General features: G+C 43.5%; 1 protein-coding gene across 4 annotated transcripts in view; it reads right to left on the reverse strand.

The window, feature by feature from the left end:
• Positions 1–15,582, reverse strand: part of Flnb (filamin B) — a 153,455-nt gene that overhangs the window by 15,577 nt on the left and 122,296 nt on the right. For all 4 annotated transcript variants that reach the window (XM_036199348.1, XM_036199347.1, XM_036199349.1 and 1 more), the window contains 11 exons: positions 15,444–15,546; positions 14,667–14,807; positions 12,225–12,353; positions 11,244–11,417; positions 8,648–8,806; positions 7,455–7,658; positions 6,408–6,560; positions 6,183–6,305; positions 2,871–3,137; positions 2,151–2,288; positions 893–1,008 (listed from right to left, as the gene is read on the reverse strand). In XM_036199348.1, coding sequence (XP_036055241.1) covers positions 893–1,008; positions 2,151–2,288; positions 2,871–3,137; positions 6,183–6,305; positions 6,408–6,560; positions 7,455–7,658; positions 8,648–8,806; positions 11,244–11,417; positions 12,225–12,353; positions 14,667–14,807; positions 15,444–15,546 — 1,707 coding nt within the window. The remainder of the gene's footprint in view (positions 1–892; positions 1,009–2,150; positions 2,289–2,870; positions 3,138–6,182; positions 6,306–6,407; positions 6,561–7,454; positions 7,659–8,647; positions 8,807–11,243; positions 11,418–12,224; positions 12,354–14,666; positions 14,808–15,443; positions 15,547–15,582) is intronic.

Here is a 15,582-nt window from a genome sequence, read left to right on the forward strand (position 1 = left end):
ATAACTAAAGGCTATTTAGAAACCCCATTAACTAAAAACTAAATTTGGGTATTCTGGTATACTCTACACAACCTACTTGCTTCTCTTAATTCAAACGAGTTCAGTGTCTTAAGCTCCAGTGATTCTCAATTTGGCCCTGGTGCTAATGTAACCCTGTGTGTGTGTGTGTGTGTGTGTGTGTGTGTGTGTGTGTGTGTGTGTGTGTGTGTTAGTTAGCATGTACACCTGCTGCCATTCTAGCAGACTGGACACTCATGTACCTCCACATTAGTGGTGATGAGACTGAAGTGAAGTGCAGTCACAATCACAGGGGAGCAGGATTTTGGGGATAGAGATCTCATTCTGCCACCTCACACTAGGTGGTTCCTCACTAGAATCACTCTGTACCATCTTTAAAATTAGGTTAAGAGAAGCTGCCTATCAGGGTGCTGCAAGGCTTTACTGAAGTAACACTGAGAAAGTTCTCAGCATAGTTCCTCATACACTTATTATAAACAAAACACCCTAATTAAAAACACTGCAGTTGACTTTAGGGAAAGGAAGCCAACAATCATTATAGCTACAAATCACTAGACTGTGAGCATTATCTGTTCTGTTCTGAAAGCCCTCCTGCTTCCTTAACCAATGATTCACAGGCTTTCTTTGTTTCTCTGGAATAATTATTTATAAGCAAACTTGTCCCTGAGTGGTATGTTCACCAAGTCTGTTTGTGCTTGCTCAAACTGTTTTTTGTCCTGAGGGCATAAGGAGGTGACCCTGCCACAGGACTGCTACCCTATGACTGGAAACATCTGGGTGCCAACTGTCAATGAGAGTTATAGTGGCCTCAGGAGTCCAGGAGCCTCACTGGTCAGCCTGTGGCCAAGGAGATGGATGCTTCCTTGCGTCTCACCTGAAGGCTCATAACAGTGAGGCAGCGAGCGTCGTCTGAGGGTGCGATGATGGGTACCAGGTAGGGGCTGTCAGGGATGTGCTCATCGTTGAACTTGATAGACACCTCGTAGTTACCTGTTGGGATAGGAAAGTCCCACCATTTCAGAAAGGTATTTCCATAGTGGCCACTGGCTTAATTAAGCTGGGCTCAAATGTCTTCAGAGACTAGCACTCCTTAAGGCCAACAGAGGGTTACCTGGCTAACACTGAGAGTAGGATTTTTTCAGTTGGGTAAGGTCAGAGATTCTTAACCTGGGTCCACAGAGTTGGCTGTGTATAAGATCTCAGAGACCCAGGAGCTTGAATAGGAAAAGCAGTTGCATCCATATTTTCACTAATCTCTAACTGAAAGGATTTGTCATTAGAAATATCAACTAAAAAACATAGTACATGAGAAGTACTTGTGCCTTTTCTTGCCAATATTATACAGTATATATCAAGATATTTTCATTCCATTTTAAGCATTATGGCTATCTTGACATTATCACTTACATTCATCACTACTTTGCAGTTAAGATCAATGTACCTTCACCAAGTTTTATCATAATTTAGCATATTAATAAAGTCATATAGACTTCACTACTATGTATTTGATAACTATATTAAAATATAGTTTTATTTATTTGAGACAAGGTTTACTTTGCAGCCCAAGTCAGCCTGGAGCTCACTATATAAGATTCTGGATGGTTTCATAGTCATGGCAATCATTTTACCTCAGTCTCCCAGGTGGCACAGGCCAACACACCTGGCTCCCACAACAGTTATTTAAATAGAATTGATTTCTTTTATGATTTGATGTACTTTATGTTGTGTACGCCAAAAAACTATCTTGAGGACGGGTTTTATGAGATGTCCAAAGGGTCTCAGGCACACAAAAGGTGACAAAGCCTGGGTTCTCATATGTCAAGGCCACTCTCTTAGAGTAGCCAAACCAGCTTACAGGTCCCCTGCAGGTAGAATGGCTGGCTGACTGGTAGACAGAATGAAGCATTTGAAAGAAGCAAGCAGAGACCACCAGTAAAAGACAAGAGACGATGAGAAAGAACAAGGAATCTCATCTCTTGGAGACCTGTTTTTTACATATGAAGTTCTAGAAGGCTCTCTCATGTGCCCCCACATGTAAATGCCTGTTGACCTAACTTGATAAATTTAGGATCCTGGCAACTAAACAATCTCCAAGCAAGAAAAACTTCCTAAGTCAACCCTTGAGTACATACCAGGTTCTTGGGCAATATAAGACACACCACATGACCCATTTTTATGGTCATCAAATGTAATCTCGGCCTTGCTAGGGCCCTCCACAGCAATGGAGAGACCTCCAGCACCTGCTTCCCGGGTCCAGATGCTGAACTCGGCTGAGAGCAAAGAAACACCCAGTTAGTGAGAACCTGATTGATAGCCCCTGCCCCTCTTCTAGCTCAGATAGCAGCATAGGTCCAGACTCTTGCCAGCATTTTCCTTCTGCCCTAGCCCCAAGCAGATCCCAGACAAAGGCCATCATTGCAGTTTCTGAAGCACTCCCAACAATCATGAAATTCACATGGAATGTGGCAGCAGGGAATACACTCAAACCAAACCACACCAGAAGAGGATGAGTGTTCAGATTCCCCCATACTTCTCACAGCAGACATGGCAGGAGGAAACCCCTCAAATTAGTTTTGCAGCATTCTAGTGTGTCACACAGAACACCAGTTCTTAAGAAATGCACTGGAAATAGTTACTGCTCTCCTAAGAGACTTAATGTACACTAATGTTAGACTCAGAAAAGTCTGTCTAAACCTGTCTGGCTTTGTGTAGGTGAGCAATTTCTAATCTTAGCTTTAAAAGCTTTGAATAAGGAATGTCCCTTATAGTCACCACTGGAATTTATCTCTTTAGAGCAATGGGTACAGTATAAACTTACTTGTTGCTAGTTAAGACCTTCCCCAAATTCTTACCTGGGATGCCTGCTTCTCCCCTCTCCAGGCCAGGGCCTCCTGCTCGAACCTTGTGGGCACCCCCTTCACCAAGGGGCCCCACGGTGAACTGGAAGGGGCTTCCTGTTACATGTTGTCCATGGTACTTCACACTGACTGTGTGAACGCCCATCTCCTGGGGTACAAATCGGACGCAGTGGGAGTTCTTCCCCACAGGCACAATCTCTGCCTCGGTGACATGGCCAGAGGGGCTGGTGACGTGGGCAGACATGTCACTGCTGTTGATTTCTGAGAGTAGAAAGTTGGGAGGAGAGTTAGGGCAATGGCCTGGGGCCAGGCAGAGCACAGAAGGCAAGCAGAGAAGGGTGAGGCAGGTACAGCCCAGAGGCGTGAGGTGCTTGGACTTTTGGGCTAGAGGCCTGCCCTCCTGTGGCCAGCATGAAGGGGGCAGGCTCTACCAGCACTGATAGCCTCCTAGGGACACTAAAGCTTCCTGTCTCATTTAGGTATATCAACAGCTTTCCTGGCTAGAGCCCAGTTACCTCTACATGGCAACTTCAATCTAGGACCTATGCTGGGAGGTACAGTACATAATAAAACCCATGTGTTTCTATGAAAAAGTGATGTGCCATCTGTCATGCATAGACAAGTTCTTCTCTATAGAGAGAAAGTAGAAAACATAACAGCCTTCCTATCTCTCTTACAGTTTAAATAATGTATTGTGTATATATGTATGTATATGATCACATGTGCCACAGTATACATGTAGAAGTCAGAGAACAACTTGCAGTTGTTTCTTTCCTTCCAACATGTAGGCCCAGGGAATCCAACTTAGGTCATCAGGCTTAGCAGCAGGTACCCTTGGCCACTGAGCCATCTGACTGGGCCAAAGAGCCTTTGTCTCTTATTGTCAAGCTTCGGTGCTTCTTCCAGGCAGCAAGGTCAAATGCATCCAGAGACAAAGTGAACACATGCCAGTCTCAATGGCAAAGGAGGAACCATGCTTGAGCAAAGCTGTCAGCAAACAGAGGTCAAGAGGCCACACTCTCAGAAAAGCAATGCCTTGTGTTACAAGCACCAGGAAGCAATCATGTCTGTTATAAGCTGCTCACGTCACACAGACAACTGTGCCTGCACTGGCACGGAGGAGACAAGCAGGTGGCACTGGATGTTGCCATCACCTAGAGCCCAAATAAAACTGCACCGTGTAGCAGTTCATGATTCTGTATCCTATGGACAGAGAAAGGAAGAGAGGTTGAGGAGTGATCATGCCATACTATGGACCCAATATCCGTGCCTCTGCCAAATTCCTCTGGCAAACTCTATCCCACAGAATAATGGTTCTAGAGAGGCACACGGGAGAAAACCCAGATACAATGGGCTAAGTGGAGTCCTCATGATGATTTAGTGCCATTAGGTGGGTCTCCAGCAAGCTCTTCTCTCTCCTTTCACCACATGAGCATACAAGTTGCCATCTGCAACCCAGAAAAAGGAATCTACTCATGCTAGTTCAATTTGAGGCACAGCTTCTAAAGCTAGGAGAAGTGAATGTCTATTAGTTGTCAAGATATGCTACTTTGTGACTAAGATACCCAGTGTGGCCTGGGTCCCCAGGAACAAATGAACTCTTCCCACTCTAACAGATGAGAGGGGACTGAGTGGATAATGAGGGAGAGTGTCTCCTGCAGACTCCTCTGCTACCAAGTAACTGAAAAGAATGGCCAACAGGCAGAAGAGGCTTAACACAGATGTCAACACTGCTTAGATACCAGTATTCAACCGAGAGTCCACAAAGAGAAGACAACAGGTAATTTGCAAACTGAAAAGGAGAGAGCAAAGCAAAGTCCACATCATAAGTAATCTTAAGACAAGACTAAAACAGTAATACCAGAGTTTCCCAGCAGAATGAATGAGAGTGCCTCCTGCTGGTGGATGATGGGGAGAAACAGGATCTGATACATTTCTGGAGGATAGTTTACCAAAGCGTGGCCATGTCCAAATGCACTGGCAGGCAACCCCTGTCCTGGCCATCCATCTTCTTCCATCTTGAAGCACATGAACTGTGTGCCATCACATTCAATTAACAGTTTTAAAAAAGTGATCTTGACTATAGTAATGAGATGTTAACTGTATTCACACTGGACTACGATGTTATACATATATAAGAACCCACTGACTACAGCTAAGAAGGGAGGGAAAAGAGAATGGGAAGTGCTGGGAAGGAGCCTCCTTCCTCCTAAGATCAGACATGTGCATCTTGTGCATGTGTATATATTTTCAGGTGCATATATGAGTGGATGCATACATTCATGTGTGTGTGTGTGTGTGTGTGTGTGTGTGTGTGTGTGTGTACATAGGCCAGAGGAGTCTTGTTCTGTAGGAGCCATCCACCTTGTTTTTTAAGACAGTGTCTCTCATTGGCCAGAGATCAATTTAGCTAGACTGCCTGGACAGTGAAGAGAGCCCTAAGCCTTCTGTTTCTACATCCCCAGTGCTGGGATTACATACACAGGCATCATCACACCTGTTTTTTCTTTTCTTTCAAATGTAAGTTCTGGAGATAGCACTCAAGTCCTCATACTTGTGCAGCAAGACTTTACCAATGTAGCTAACTCCCCTATCTTTCCTTTCTTCATAGTTTGTGCAACTCCACAGGCCCTGCCAGTTTGTGGGTAGAGGAGTCTTGATGCTTTCACTGACACAGGGATTCTCTGTACACAAAGACCCCAGCCACATTTTAGATAGGCTTTTAGCCTGCTTACAGTACATGCAGCCTCTGAGAAAAACAATTTACCATGAAGCAGCTCAATGGGGCCCACCCAGCTTTGCAGCAAAGGTCTAGTTCTCATGTTAAGGATAAAAAAGATGAATTGCAGCTAGGTTCCACCTCCTAAATACTTCCAGATATTGGCATCAGTAAGATCATGTTTCTCACTGACATTATTTTCATTGGCAAAGAGTAAATCTAAAAGCAGATCTATGTTCCTCTTAGGCAATGCAACAAAACTATTTTCATTTGGAAGAAAAAAGGTAAGAGGTAAGCACATTTTTCCTAAATGAGTCTCTGTGAAAAACAAAATGCCCATTATGGTGTCCTTAGCTTGTAACCCTAGTATGGGAGAGGCTGAGGCAGGAGAACCACAAGTTTGAGGCCACTCTGTGCTACACACTGAGACCCTATTTTTTTTTAAACTTAAAATTTTTTTTAAATTTAAAAATTGTAAAATGAAAATGTTCCCAGTGCAAAGGTGGACAGTGTGCTCTAGGCCATGCCTGTATTTGGTCCCAAGGTGCTGGCGCTACTGCCCTGTCCCACTAGCTCCCCACACTCACCCGGGATCTTTAGGTTCAGGTCACAGATACTACCAACTGTGGCCACAGATGGAGCCCGGCTAGTCCGAGTGATGCTCTCTTTGACTCTTCCCTCACCACTGATCTTCACAGTGAATGGACTTCCTGCAAGACCAAGAAGGCCCCTGTGAGCAGCCTTGACAGAGGCATGGATGGCATTTACTACAAACCTAAGTATTACAGAGGGAAGGCAGAGGGGTCTCATACCAGGCACATGTTCATCAGCAAATTTGGTGGAGACGATATAGACCCCAGGCACAGTGGGGAAGTAGGACACCTTGCAGGTACCATCCTCCAGGTCCTCTGTCTGGATGTCCACTTTGCTGGGTCCTTCTACTGCCAAGGATATGCCACCATAACCTGCAACACAGCAGCTTGTTCTAAAACAATTCCTGAGAAAGGAGTGTGATGAATGCAGAAAGGATACCTAACCCTTGGATATTGGAATAATTTCCAATAGCAGAAACAGCAGAAAGTATCCAGCTTGGTGAACTGGAGGCAAAGGAGCAAGTTAAAGGCTCTAGCAGGATAATCTGCTGACCATGGCTTTAAGACAACTCCTTTCTTGAAGGTATCTACCAATGTCTCATTTGAACATGTGTCCAGAGCAACTATTTGCCCCTCAGTAAATGCCTGTACTATCTCTCAAGGGGTTATCTGAGTTTTCAAACAACAAACAGCTTTATCAACCATGTCAGCAGACCCCAAAAGTTCAACGGCATGAAATCTCAACAGTGAGCACTGAGTAGCGCAGAGATTTTTCAGTCTCTGTTCTGGGATTCTAACTTTGTCTAGAGCTCACCAATGTGGCTGCCATTGCCACTGCCACTGCCACTCAAAAAGACAGAAGAGGAAGGAACTGGGATGTGTACGGCTTGAGAGGCAAACCTAACTCAAAGAGCTCAAAGAGAGATGAGGGTATGCCTTATTTTGCCCAAAGCACTGCTCAATTAATCCAACATACTCTGCTTAGGAGGAGACCAGGAGACCCTGGGAACTGAGAAAAAGATATAGTACACATAATAGAACAGGGACCTATGAGACCTTTTGGATCTGGGCTTGGATCTTAGAAACAGATGGGGTTATAATCCCCATGTATCTCAGTTTTTTCTCTATAAAACAAATTCCCACTCTTGTGATTCATGTAGAATCACTCATATCTCAGAGGTTGAAGGTTTAGAGATAAAGAGTTGGCAGTACAGAAAAATGAACCAGTTGTCATAAGCTCCAGGCATTTCCCACTACTTCACAGACCTGCATCTCTTGTGTCCACAATGAAGTCAGACATCTCAAAAGTTCGGCCTTCTGACAGGCCTCGGCCATAGACTTTGGCACGACGCGCATCACCAATTTCAGACTGGACCACCATAATGGATACAGGGCTGTTGGCCACATGGTTGCCATTCTTCTTGATGCTGACTAGATGTTCGCCTACCTCTCGTGGGATGAAAGAAATACCTGGACCAGAACACAGGTAGAGGTTTGTAAGTGGAGGTGGAGAAAGAATGAAGGAGAAGATGGGGAGGAGAACGGTTACGACAGGAAGTGTTCATGGTTAACTGGACCAGAAATAGACCCTACGTGTGTCTGTTGAGGGCTCTTCTTGATTAGGTTAACTCAGGTGGGAAGAACCAACCTCAAAGTTGGCAGCAGCACCCATGGACTGGGTTCTGGATTATAAAAGGTAAGTCAAACTGAGCACCAGTGTTCTTCTGTCTCTGCTTCCTGACTATAGATGCCACTTATGAAGGTTTGAAATAAAATGGCCCCCAAAGGGAGTGGCACTATTAGGAGGTGTGGCCTTGTTGGAGTAGGTGTGGTCTTGGAGAAAGTGTGTTGCTGTGGAGGCAGGCTTTGAAGTTCTCATATATGCTCAAGCCACACCCAGTGTCTCAGACCAATTGCTGTTGCCTGTGAATCAAGATGTAAGAACTCTTAGCTCCTTCTCCAGCACCATGTCTGCCTGCATGCTGCCTTGCTTCTTGCCATGATAATGGACTAAACCTCTGAACTGTAAGTGAGTCACTACAATTAAATATTTTCCTTTATAAGAGTTGTTGTGGTCATGGTGTTTCTTCAGTAATAGAGACCCTAACAAAGATACCATGTGACAAGCTGTTTTGCTCTGTCACCTTTCATAACCCTACCATGATGGACTGTACCATTGAACTCTAAGTCCACACAAACCTTTCCTTTTTTCAGCTGCTTTTGTTGGGTATTTTGTCACACCAGTGAGAAAAGTGGCTAATATGATGGTATATTCTCAAAATTAGAAATAGGAGTCCCTTACTTTGCGACAACCCAGTATCCAGGGATGTTAACACAATGCAGAGGCATATACATATGACACAGGTTTACTAAAGCATACTGCAATGTACTACCCACTTCCTAAGGGAAGAGTGAGGAGTCCCTGCTTTCCCCCACCATGCAGGCAGTCCAAAGCTCACCAATGTGGTTGTTGGGCAGCCTCTTCAGTAGACAGGGCTCATCACGTCCAGATGGGGCCTTGATACTAGCTGTCAGTGTGCTGAGGTCAGTCTCACTGATGTCCAGAAGGAAGTCAGCAGCTGATCCTAGCTTCACTTGAGAGCAGCGTCTGCTATCATCTGAGAAAAAACCAACACAGCTCCTATTACATGTGCTAGCTTACTTCCAGCTGTCCAGAGCACACAGTCCACATGGCACTTAGAGATGAGCAGTCAAAAATCTATTATCCACAGGTATACAATAAGCGTGTGCCTCTGACAATAAGTGTTTCATGATCAATGTAGGAGGATGATGGGTGGTTATGACTGATTCAAAGGAAGACATGAAGTTGGAAGGAACCTGAGCTGCAAATATTCATGAACTGACTTTTAAAGTAATCTTTGACATACGGAAGAATGAAACTAAATATCTGCTCAAAACTCAATTCAAAAGGGACCAAAAACTTCAAGGTGAAACTAGAAACTTGGAAACTGTAGGAGGAAATAGGGAAACAGTTTTATAAAGGGTTCCAATAGCATGTGAAATAATCCCCAAACTGACAAATGGGATTACATAAAAACAGCTTCTGCACAGCAAACAAAATGCCAGAGTGAAGAGAATCTATAGAACTGGGAAAAAAAAAACTTGGTCTAAATACACATGAAGTAGGGCATTCATATGTATAATACATAAAGAATTGCAAGAAATTAAATGGTAAAAATAAAAAATAAATATACTCCAAAGAAATACAAGTGGTTAATAAATATTTTTAAAAAGTGTGCAATATCCTTAGCTAGTAGGAAAATGCAAATTAAACCTGTTTTGAGATTCCCCCACCTTGGGTTTTTTATTTTTTATTTTTTTTGAGACAGGGTTTTTCTGTGAATCCCTGGCTATCCTGGAACTTGCTCTGTAGAGACCAGGCTGGTCTCAGACTCAGTGATCTGCCTGCCTCCTGAGTGCTGGGATTAAAGGTGTGTGTTACCACCACCTGGTCTGTTTTGAGATTCTATCTTACGCCAATCAGAATGGCTATTATCAATAACTCAAAAGGACAAGTAATACTAGCAAGAGGAACCCTTATTCACTGTTGGTGAGAATGTAAACTGATGCAGCCCAGTATAAGGTTCTCAAAAATTGAAGTAGATTTACCAACTGACCCACTCCTGAAAGACTCTAAACCAACACACCATGGAAATACCTGCACATCCAAGTTCCTTGCTGCTCTATTCATAACAGAAAACAGAACCAGCCTAGATGTCCATCAACAGATGAAAGGATAAAGAAAATGTGCTGCATATACTGAATGAACAATATTTAAAAAATGAAATCAGGATATCTGCAGAAGAACAGATGGATGTAAGTCATCTTATTAAATTAAATTAGGCTGACTCAGAAAGATCATACCATGTATTTTCCATCACATGCTCTGTGTGTGTGTGTGTGTGTGTGTGTGTGTGTGTAGTGTATTTGTGTGTGTGTATGTATGTGTATGCGTGTGTGTGTGTATGTGAGTGTGTATGTATGTGTATGTGTGTGTATGTGAGTGTGTATGTATGTGTATGCGTGTGTGTGTATGTGAGTGTGTATGTGTGTGTGTATGTGAGTGTGTATGTATGTGTATGCGTGTGTGTGTGTATGTGAGTGTGTATGTATGTGTATGTGTGTGTGTGTATGTATGTGTATGCGTGTGTGTGTGTAGTGTATTTGTGTGTGTGTATGTATGTGTATGTGTGTGTGTGTGTGTGTGTGTGTGTGTGTGTGTGTGTTGGGGGTGAGGGGAGAAGGAAACTAGAAAGGGAACCATGAAATGGAAAGAAGCTATCTTAAGAAATGGGTAGGCAGGGGAAATGAAAATAATAGAATACATGCAAAACAAAAATAGGAAGGGGGGCAATTGAGAGGCAGGCAGTGGGAGAGGGCAATGGGGGAAGAAAATGAACTAGAACAAAGTGTAATGACATATGTATGAAAATTTCATAATAAAAGCCATTACTTTGTATTGTGAATTAAAATTCCCATACCCTTGGGAATTTCCCAGATAATCATGAATCCCTCTTCCCACAGTGTTGCTACTTGCTTCAAACAGGTCTAAGTAAGTACCTTGGAAGCAGAAAAACCTCGATTTGCACATCTTCCTGAGAACCCACTGTATATTTCCAAACCAGCAAGCAGAACAGAGGCCAGAAGCATAGGCCATGGAATGGGATAACCCGTCTCTCAATACCAGTGAACCTGACTAAATGGCTATCTCTCCAAACTTCCGATTTCTGATCAGTACAAAGGAGTAGATACTTTATGTAGTACAAGGCTGATAGGCCTCTTTAGTTCCTGCACTCAGCTGTCAGTATTATCTTGAAGCCTGTAGCTGAGGGCTTGATTTCTAGGGGGTAACTTTTGTTTTTTCTTCATTATGAGAGAAGGAGGGATTTAGGCACCCTGAGCCTGGTACTTGGTTTCTCCTGAGTCTGTGGAACCTAAGTGACTAGCTTGCCATTCCAGGTTGATGAGAGGGGGTGGGTCAGGCACAGCTTGACCTCCCATGAGAAGTTCCTGTAAGTTGGACAACCCCCCTACCTGTGATCTTGGCAGTGAAGGGGCTGCCAGGGATGTGCTTGTCATTGTACTTGACCAGGATGCTGTAGTCGCCTGGCAGGGTAGGCAAGTAGGTCACTGTACATGTTCCATCTTTGTTGTCAATGCAGCTGATCTCTGCTTTTGAGGGTCCTTCAATGGCCAAATCCAGACCACCTGTGAGTGGGAGCATGAAAGGAGAGCAGTTAGAGAGAGTCTCCTTATTTCCATAGGGACAATTCATCCATGGGGACCCTGACACTAGGACAGAAGACTGACACATTCCATGAGTATCCAAACAACAATCTATAGGGGAAAGCCTATTGGGAAAACACACCACTGTGGACTGCACCTGCACCATCTGCTTAAATCATTCCAGCTCTCTAGGACCCGAGAGATAAAGATGAGACAGTGCTATGCATCAACCATACACAGGATGTTTGACAGCAGATTGTCACAGTGGTGACACAGATGGCAGATGCCCCACCATCAGAACCACAGGCTTAGGAATCTGAATATTGTAGTTGGCAAGAGCACTTCAGCAGGAATGTACAGCTAAATAACTTGTGGGAGGTCCAGAGGACTAATGAGCAAAATGAACAAAAATAAAACCATTTTCAACCAAAAGCCCACTTGAATTCTCAGAGAGTCACATGAAATAGTTTATAATACAAATCTGATTTCATTCAGATCCTAAGAATTTAAACATTCCTATTTCGGGTAGGAGATGGATTTTTATATGAGAAAAAATAATGAGACAAATACTACCATATAATAGTGATTTTTTTTCTTTTGAGATGAGGTTTCACTATATATATATATGGCTTATGTTGGTTTTGCACTCCTTGGCTCAAGTGATGCTCCCATGTCAGCCTGAGTATCTGGGACTACATGTGCACCACCACGTGCAGCATGTTTCAATCATGTTCATTATCTCTCCAAATGAAAGGCTACAAGTGCATCAACATATAAACCATGCAGTACCTTCTCCTGCATCCTCCGTAACGATGGTGAATGTGGCAGTTTTGTTGGCTACTCCATACACAAGGCCTGGACCATATGCAGACACACTCCCACTGTTGGGGTAGTTCACATAGAACTGGAGAGGGCTCTCTGCATTTGCCAAGGACAGAAACAAAATTGGGAAACATTAAATGGTAAATGGTTACCTCAGATAACAGGCAGTCCTTTAATGTTCACCTATTAGCAGGCAGAAGCTGTTCCAGACCAGAGGGGCAGGTGGGAGTTGACATAGGAGATTTCATCTCAGCTTGGCAAATGAGAAAGAGGCATTTGTATCACGTGGAGGTAGGAGCTGTTTACTAGAGGAAAGGCTATGTGTCATGCCATTCAAAATGTGAGACCTCCTGATCTAGGAAGATCATCTTGAAAACTGGACCCCACAGTGGTCCTCTTTGTCCATTGCCATTCCCATCCCTATTAAAGCGTTTTAATTCCTAGGATTCATGTGCAACTCAGGAAAGACTTTAGCATCTAACAACAGGGAGTTGATCTATCCACAAGACATTAAAGAATCCACGTGTACTAACTTGAGAGTTTAACCATGGTGTGTCACATTAAATAGAGACAAAGTAAACTGTCTTTATATATAACATTGATATTATTTCAGAGGGGCTGGTGTGATGGTTCAGCAGGTAAAAAAACATGCAAACCTAATGACCTGCATGTGATCCCTAGAAAAGGTATAAACAGAGAATTAACTCTGCAAAATTTTCCTCTGACTTCCACATGCACACTTTGGCATGGGTGCCCATACACATATATATCATGCACACACACACAGTAACAGAAAAGAATTGTTAAGCCATTCTTTTAACAGAATAAATATAAGTATGCTAGTAGGTGTACAGGAAGCTTCTGGAAAGGCAGTCACACTGGCAATGGAGAGGAAGGGTGAAGACCAAGAAAAAATTTGCTGCTGTTTTAGATAGTCTTACTATTTAGCTCAGCCTGGCCTCAGCCTCCTAAATGAGTTTACAGATATCTAATGCCTGCCTGAAGCTTGAGAAGTGACTGGTCTTTAAACTCTGTATCTATGTCATTAGTATATTTAAATAGAACAACATTTTTGCTTTAAACAAGTATTATACATACTTATGAACATAAAGAGCAAATGGCAAACTCAGAGAAGTATTTTTAACTCCTACCTTAAAAGCGTAATTTCTCTAATGGGACAAAGAATAAGAAGACTCAGTCCACAGAGAAAAAATTGGGAACAACACTTAAATATATGTAAAGTTGTCTCAATGTCTGTTGAGGAAAAAACACCAACATACCATGCATTTTAAAATCACCAGACTGGCAAAGAAACAACTGCAAAGTAGACTCCACTGGGCAAGCATGTGGAGTGGCAGGTGCTTTCCTTAACTGCTGGGGTCCAAATGTAACAGCTCGAGGATGGGAAATGTGGTACAATCTATCCAAATTACAAAGGCCTGTGTGGCCCCACAGCACTTTTGCTCAGGTATATCAAGATGGTCAACAAGAGTAATGACAGCAATGGTGGGAAGAGCTGAAATGCTCTCCACTGGTGACCTGGATGCATACACAGTGGCTCATCCAGATGAGGGAAAGCTATAGGGTGTGAAGATGCACCACTCCATAGACTGGCTTCCTACACAGCTTCCCTGGACATGTTGTCAGAGGGAAAGGCTGATGTGAAGATACTACCTTTCAGTAAAAGAGAGCTAGATTTTTAAATCTGCATTTTTTTTTTCAAGACAGAGTTTCTCTGTGTACCCCTGGCTGTCCTGGAACTCACTCTGTAGACTAGAGATCCTCCTGTTTCTGCCTCCTGAGTTCTGAGATTAAAGGCGTGCATTACCACTGCCCAGCTAAATCTGTATTTTTACTTTCATGTGGTCTTAAAATTTTTCTAAACTTGAACATAAAATTTACCAACAATCAGTTGTAAGGAGAAGGCAGATGGAGGTTATAGGTATGATCATGTTACCTACTCAAAATATTAAATTAGAAGATATTTAAATGATTAAAAAGAGCAAAATGAAGATGTAACACTGTGCTGGGTGATGACCAGGAAACACAAGCTAGCCCCCAAAAAGGAGTTCCTGGGGGCCATTTGTCTTTTTCTAACCCCTGTGCCTTAAGATATGACCCTGTCCTAAGGCCCACACCTCACAGGGTGTGCAGGCCAGGGCTGCAAACTTCCGGAGCCTGCCTTGTATTTGATCTTTGGCCACACTTAACACAGTTACAAAGTCAAACAACCAGAGCTGCACAGCCTTGCCCTATGACCCAGGATGCTGAAGTGTATTCTCTCTTCCGGAAGCAGACTTTCAGGCTGTTTTTACAGGGAAGCCAATATGACATTCCTGGGCCTGCCATAGAGAGCTCCTTAGTTTACCAGATGTCCATGAGACTAGAGAGCTGCTGTATCTCACTTACCAGGGATGTGGCTGCCCATGTACTTGATGTGCATCTCATGGAGCCCAACTTCAGTGGGGGCATATCTGACAGTGACCGTGCCATCTTTGTTGTCCACAATCTCAGGTGTAGCTTTCTTTCCAGAAGGCATATGCACCTCTCCTGGAGAACACAGGGACATAGGGCAGTGGGGTCAATGATGACCTTTCCCCACAATGCAGATGTAACACACAAATGTCTTCACTACAAAGTTTCTCAGACCCCAGAACACCTATGCTGCTTTAAACAGCCAAGTACCATGGTGGGAAAACTGAGACTTTCTATGGCTTGCCCTTGGTTTCCATGAAAATGCAGAAGACAACTCATAAATAAAAGAAGGGTGTCTCCAACAGGCAAATTAGAGGTGCAAAGAGGATCCGAGAAGACCACAAACTAATAAGAGAAGCAGGAATGAAAGAGAGGCTGGGCTTCCAGAAAGGGACTTATCAAAGACAAACCTCAGTGTTTCCAGCTATATTTGGAAAAGTGAGTGGATAAGAGAAAGCAGGGAAAAGCGGGAACAGAAATGTGGCAGTGATGTGGTTCCTACCCTGAGGAGAAACACAAGTTTCTTCAAGAATGTAATGCAAGCTATATACAAACCACCTCTTCAGAGAAACATGTTCCACAGTCTCAGGGGTGCTGGGGAAGAAGCCAGGATTGAAATATGGCAGAGTCACCGCTTCCCCCGCCCCCCAGCATTGTTCTGGGCTGCAGGCACAACAGACAAAGAGTAAGGCAGCTCTCACAAGGGTTTACCTGTGATTTCTCCTTTCCTGACAGCAAATGGAATCACCAAGTCAAAGGGCTTAAAGCCTAGGCCGTTCATGTCACTCACTGGGACATAGGCCTCTTCGGTCACCTAAAAACAGGAGAGACTGGTCACTTAGTAAAATAG

This window comes from Onychomys torridus, chromosome 9 (assembly GCF_903995425.1).
Source record: "Onychomys torridus chromosome 9, mOncTor1.1, whole genome shotgun sequence".
NCBI classification, from domain to species: domain Eukaryota; kingdom Metazoa; phylum Chordata; class Mammalia; order Rodentia; family Cricetidae; genus Onychomys; species Onychomys torridus.